This window comes from Enhydra lutris, unplaced genomic scaffold, assembly GCF_002288905.1.
Source record: "Enhydra lutris kenyoni isolate GAN:26980312 unplaced genomic scaffold, ASM228890v2 scaffoldscaffold5, whole genome shotgun sequence".
Taxonomy (NCBI): Eukaryota; Metazoa; Chordata; class Mammalia; order Carnivora; family Mustelidae; genus Enhydra; species Enhydra lutris.
The window spans coordinates 38,402,375-38,408,976 of NW_019154089.1; the positions used below are offsets into that span (position 1 = coordinate 38,402,375).

General features: G+C 41.3%; 1 protein-coding gene across 1 annotated transcript; it reads right to left on the reverse strand.

Annotated features, from left to right (window-relative positions):
- Positions 1-1,001: 1,001 nt before the first annotated feature.
- LOC111140759 (serine peptidase inhibitor, Kazal type 7 (putative)) lies at positions 1,002-4,402 on the reverse strand. Its single transcript, XM_022492954.1, has 4 exons — positions 4,342-4,402; positions 3,484-3,509; positions 2,419-2,546; positions 1,002-1,047 (listed from the first exon to the last, which is right to left on the reverse strand). Exons 1-4 carry the CDS (start codon positions 4,400-4,402, stop codon positions 1,002-1,004), a joined length of 261 nt encoding a protein of 86 aa, XP_022348662.1.
- Between the last annotated feature and the right edge of the window lie 2,200 nt (positions 4,403-6,602).

The window sequence follows — 6,602 nt, forward strand, 5'->3', positions numbered from 1 at the left end:
TATAGAAGGAACTCCAGCTTCATCACTAAGAATGAATTATAGATATCTGTATTTAAAACAAATGTACAATTTACCAATAATTTCAATTTTGTCTTGGTACATAGTGGTATCTGCATTTTACAGTTATGGAAGGGAAGTGTTAGGTCAACCAATGCAGTAGTCAGTGCCAGAGATGTTCTATTAAGGCTACAGCAGGAGGTTAGCAAGGTGAGAGACAAGAAAAGAGAAATTATGGAATGCTCATGAAAAGAAATGGGCAGGAAAATCTTCCCTCCAGGGTTGACTTCTTTTTTTTTTTAAAGATTTTATTTATTTTTTTATTTATTTGACAGAGATCACAAGTAGGCAGAGAGGCAGGTAGAGAGAGGGAGCAGGGAAGCAGGCTCCCCGCCGAGCAGAGAGCCCAATGCGGGGCTTGATCCCAGGACCCTGGAATCATGACCTGAGCCAAAGGCAGAGGCTTTAACCCACTGAGCCACCCAGGCGCCCCCAGGGTTGACTTCTTATAATGAAGGAAGTGCTCCTCCAAGGAGCTTTGGAAAAGAGACTAGTATAAAGGATCAGTATGGTTCATAGACTAGTTCCCAGTGGCAGGTACTGATTAAGGAAAGTAAAGACTCCAGGAAAGAGTAAGGTGTTCACTGATGTGTTTGTATGTGTGTGTGCATGTGTCTCTTGGAAGTCACTTGGTATTCTTCATACAAAATTTTCTCCTAAAGAAGATTTATATGTTCCTCAGTTCTATTTTTCAACTGAGATATTATATCCTGATCTAAGTAACTAATATAAGCAGAAGTAAAGATAAACTCGCTGGGGAAATTCTTTTATTGAGGTACAAAAAGAAGCCTGAAAGTCAGTAAGGCATGAGTTTGAGGAAGACCACGACTTTCTTCACTCAAAAAAGAGAGCACTGCCCAAAGCACTGGTCAAGATGAGACAGTCAGAGCCAAGGATGATGACGGTGAAGATATCATCGCTCTGTACCCATATCTGTGGAGAAGTTAACAACTTCCTTCATGAAGAAACTGAACTTTTCCATTACTTTTCCTATGAGAAAACACATAACAAAATTCATTAAACAAGAGGAAATATTATATAATGTCAGAGCCAAAAAAGAACCATAGAAATTATGAGGCAGAGCTTCATGTTATAGATGAAGAAACTGAATCCCTGAAAAGGAAGGTCCTTGCCACAGACACTTTCTGACAGAGACAGAAGCTGAGTCTCTCTAGTCCAGTGATACTTCCACCCTACCTACTGCCTCCAGGGATCCCAGAACCTGGGCCCATCAACCAATGCCTTATAGTAACAAAGGAGGAGGACTTCTGACACGGGAAGCTGAGGCAGCCTGCCCGCCCCTCAGCCTTTCCTGGCCAGCAAGGCCTGTGATGAAGCTGGGTCCTGCATTCGTGAAAACATCTACCACATGTTCCCTTCAGTGTCGCTGAACATGAGCCAGCTTCTAGGCCAAGGCCCAATGTGTGTGCATGTTAGAGCATCTTCCCTTTTGTGAATTTTCCCTGTTCCTAAATAGAAATAAAGATGCAGACATATCCTTCTGAGCTCAGGGCCTAAACTGATATTCTAACTTGTTTAGATAATCACAAAGATGAAAAATACAAGACCAAAGATGGGTAGCCAAAATCCAGTGGTCTAAAGGAGACTTAACAATGAACAAAATGGACTTAGTGTAAGGTAAGAAATGCTAAGGTGCCTGTTCTGCATTAAAGAAGTGACAACTACCTAGTTATATTGCCTTCAAAAATGCTGCACAGACCAAACAAAAATACCTAAGCAAAACATGCCCATGGAACCCAGGTCTAAGCACAGACAGCTTGCATCCCTTGTTTTAGTTAAGAGAAAAAAATTCAGAGTAGCCTTCTCCTCTTCCTCCCCGAGGCTAGAGTTGTTTAGAGCCCCTAAGAATGTGAGAAGGATAAAGGCTCTCTAGCCACAGTTTGTCTAAGAATCAAGCATTATGGCCACAAGTATCTTAGAAATCATGTAGGATAGTGGTTTTCAGTGATTATTTAGTATGGGGTTCAAGATCTTTTCTTCTAACAAAATACTGTGGAGAACCCCACTACCTAAAATAGCCAAAAGCTGAATTTGGGATTGGAGATCACCCCCAAATGATCCCCTTAGCCCCCTTGCCTCTCCAGAACCTCTGGGGTCCTTGTCTTACTGGACTCCCTCAATTGAGACAGGATTTGGCCGGTGGGTGATGGATGGGACTAGTTCAAGCTGGCAGAGCAGGTGGCCCAAACCTAGCCTGACTGTGAGACAGACAGTTTTCTCTCCCTCCCAGCTGTTTCTGGAATAAGCTCAGTTTATAGAGAGTGAAACAGGCTCATAGAGGAGAGGTTTTCAGTGAAGGACACTGGCCACAACTTCTTTTTCTTCCCATGAGGTACTCACAAGTTCTCAATGCATAGGTGGCATTCATTCCCATAGGTGATGTAGTCAGAACCACAAACGGGCAGGTATGTGATGGGGCAGGGGATGGCCACCACTGGGTACTTCTTGTAAATGCTGCAGTCCACCTGCTATGGGCACAAGAGAATGTCCTAGTCTATGCTGGCCTCTGTTGGGCAGGAAGCAAAATACCACCCTAGGAGTCCCAGATGAGATGTTCTGATGCCGCTGTGGCTACTTCTACTAATAATATCATGACCATGACAAATACTAGTACTGCTGTCCCCACCTCTGTCACTACTAGCATACTCTGTTAATAATTCCTGAGCACTTCCATGCTAGGCATTAAGCTTAAATCATACATGAATTTTCTTTGTTTAATCTTCATAACAACTGAATAGGGCAGGTTCTACTATTACACCTTTTTATAGAGGGGGGAAATTAAGGCTTAAAAACAGAGAACTTGCATAATGTAAAAGCTAGTTGGTGGTGGGGTTGGGATTTAAATTCAGAGCCCATGCAATTAACCATGATAACTCTGTCCTGCCTCTCACTTGTCCTTTTCATGAAGACTTTACCAACCTCTCAGCTGGAAGTCATCTCTGTCTCCTTTAACTTGAGATTTTTTTTTTTTTTTTTTGGTCTACAGTTACTTATATGTATGTCTTATTTCTTCAACTGCCTTCTGGAAAGCAGAGGAGATTTTTTTTTTTTAAGATTTTTATTTATTTGACAGACAGATCACAAGTAGGCAGAGAGGCAGGCAGAGAGAGAGAGGAGGAGGAGGCAGGCTCCCTGCCGAGCAGAGAGCCCAATGTGAGGCTCGATCCCAGGACCCCGGGATCATGACCTGAGCCAAAGGCAGAGGCTTTTAAGAGCCACTCAGGCACCCCCAGAGGAGATTTTTTAATCTGTGCCCACCTCCTCCTTTGCCCCCTCCCCAAACACCCTGGGTTTGGGTTAATTCCACATATTATTTATTAATTCTACATATATATTTCAAAAAGATTTGTTGACTAAATGACAGTCAATAGGAATTGAAATTAGAATCTAATTCAATATACTCACTGTTGTTAAAGGCAGACTAGCCGCTTCTGAAAGAGAGTTACAGATGGAAATGTAAAAAATGAAGCAACGTCTTGAAGTCTCATTAATTAATGTTAATTTGGGCCTATGTATTGAGACTTTGTATTTGCATCAGCACACATTCTGTTCTTATATAAAACTCTAGCTGTTTGCGGAAGAAGCCAAATGGCCAATAAGGTAAGCCAAAGGCAGGAGAGTTAACCAGTTTCTTCCCTTTATTGACTATGGGGAATTTTCTGGAGCTTATCATGTCTTTAATAATGATTCAAAGTCAGATAACAATAGATAGCATTGCAGGCACCCCTCCTAAGAGCCTGAAGTGCCACCATCTTTGAAATTCTCCCCCTCTGAATTGATACAAAGATTGGATGGAATGTCCTTAAGGTGTAAGAATCTTAATTTATTTAAATAATTTTCACCATATAAAATTCTAATTGTTGACTCCTGGGCTTTGGAGAATTGTGTTTTATTTCGATTCTCCTGGATTAATTTGGAGAGACATCCAAGTTTTTCCATATCATTGCACTGAGGAATAGTATCTAATAACACAACCACTTCCAGTGACCTTATGGAATGGTAGACTTATGAAGAAATTAGTTCTTTTTTATCTATGGCTCCATGGATGAGAATAAAAATCCTTGAAAGGGAAAACACTGGACCCAACACTCCCCAGCACCTGTTGGTACGTAAGTGTCCCCCTTCTTAGGTCAGGGCTTATTGTATTGTAAGCCAGTACCCTTTAAGTCCATACGACCAGACATTTCCCTCTAATGCTGAGAAGGGGTTATTTGGGAAGACAAGTTTAATGGCTACACAGGGCACTCTCTGCCCTTAACTCACCTGGGTTACTGAAGAACTGAGTCATTGTGCAGAGCAGAAGGAGCCCCCCGATGGTCTTCATGGTAGAGATGGCTGTGATGCAGAGGCTGTCAGGGCTGTCACACCAGCTGCGTCAGCCAGACCCTATGAAAGGGGTCAGGTGTATATGGCAGTGCTTGGTTTCTCCACCTTTCCTGTGATGTCATCCAGAGTCAGTGTTGGCTCTGAGAGGCTCTCAAAACACACTGTCACACCCTGGGTGGTGTTGCGGTTCTTGTCACTTAATTGCTACTTATTGTTTGACCGAGAAATTGATTATTTGAGGTGAGAAGTATTTTCCTGCCTGCACCAGAGGTGGGGACTGTTATTTAGAATTCTCAACTTCAAGCAGTAGAAGAAATGAACTATAGGCCACTTGGCCTATTTATGAAATAAGTAAAGACGTCAAACTTTTTTTTTCACCAAATAAAGAATATTAGACTCAAATTAGGCAGATCACACTTAAGTTTATATTCTGCCTCCTGGGGAAATACTGTTTATTTTTGAAGCAATGAACGCATGAAGCAAACTGGGACCTGGTGGGAGGAATAGTGACCTTAGCATTTATGAGACTTGGAGAAGGGCATTGACATTTTCTAGCTGTGTGAACTTGGGTAAGTCATTTATGTTCCGTGAGCCTGTGTTAGTCAGAGAGACCTGGTTATGCCGTGCTAATATATAACCTCAAGATTACTCTGACTTAATATGTTTGTTTTTTCCTCAAGCTATCCACATCGAGTTGTCAGCAGATGGTGCCATACTGCCTTCAGTGCATCCCAAGTGGGCCGAGTAGTTTTGGAATATTGTTCATTGTCAAGGCGAAGTAAAAATGTGTTCTTGAGAATTTCCATTTTCAGCAATTATACATTCCCCTCAGAAGTGACACTACTGTCATTTTCCCTCACCGTCAAGTGACCTGGCTCAACCATAGAGGTTACAGTGTGATCTTATCTTGTGTCTTGAAGATCAGAAGGGAGAGAACTGGAAAATAGTTGCTGAACAGTACAGAGACCACCTCAGAGCCTTAAATTCATGCCCTGTCAAGTGGGACCTATTGCTAACCACAATAGAATTTACAGAACTGGAGTTACCTACATGAAAATCCGTTTTAAAATGCAGTGTGTCATTGTTACTGTGATTGTAATTTTTTTCCAAGATTTTTAAAGTTTTATTTATTTGTTTATTTGACAGACAGAGATCACAAGCAGGAAGAGAGGCAGGCAGAGAGAGAGAGAGCGGGGGAGGGGAGGGAAGCAGATTCCCCGCTGAGCAGAGATCCTGATGTAGGGCTTGATCCCCGGACCTTGAGACCATGACCTGAGCCGAAGGCGGAGGCTTAACCCGCTGAGCCACCCAGGTGCCCCATGATTGTAATTATTATTAATGATCAGTCAAAGTTCTCTGCTATGGTTTGCTGACATTAGATTGTAAACTATGTCCAAACACAATTGTCCAATTAGCTATTTTTTGTTTGTTGGGTGTGAGGCCATATGTACAAAAACCTGGAGGAAGGCAATGGACTCTGTTCTACCAGTCTTTTGTTTGGTGGCTTTATTTTAGTACATTCTGAAACACAGCATCTGCAAGGATAATAAGATAATAATAAGTGACATTGCATGGCTTCCTAAAATTTTGACTTCTACATCTGTTTGGGAAGGAATATAATGTAGTGGTTAATACAGGCATTGAGTCCAGAAGGTCTTATTTGGAACTCTTGCTTTTAATAATTGTTGACTCTATGACTTTAAGTATACAGGTTAAGCTCTAGATGTTTAGATTTCCTCATTTGTAACATAGAAAATATATTTACTGCCCAAAATAGCTTTGAATAGTGAATGCCATTACATACATACATACACACACACACACACACACACACACACACACACACAAACACACACTCGTGTGTTTGTGTGTGTGTGTGTGTATCAGAGTGCCAAGATTGTAATTAGAGCTTCATACATAGTAGCTAGAATATGGAATGTGATCTTCAGGACAGCTCATTGAGGAAGGAATTTTTATTACCCTAATTTTACCAGTGAGTAAGCTGAGACTCAGAGGATCAAGTAATCTTCACAAGGTCATGATACTAATTAATAGGGGAGACTATGCTGAGTTCAGTAATGGAAAAGAAGAGAAGTAAATGCCATAATAAAGAGAATTCATTATAAGTTTTATTGTTTGCTATGATAGTTTGAAGACAATGAATATTGAGAAAAAGCCATTATGTTTCAAGAAGAGGT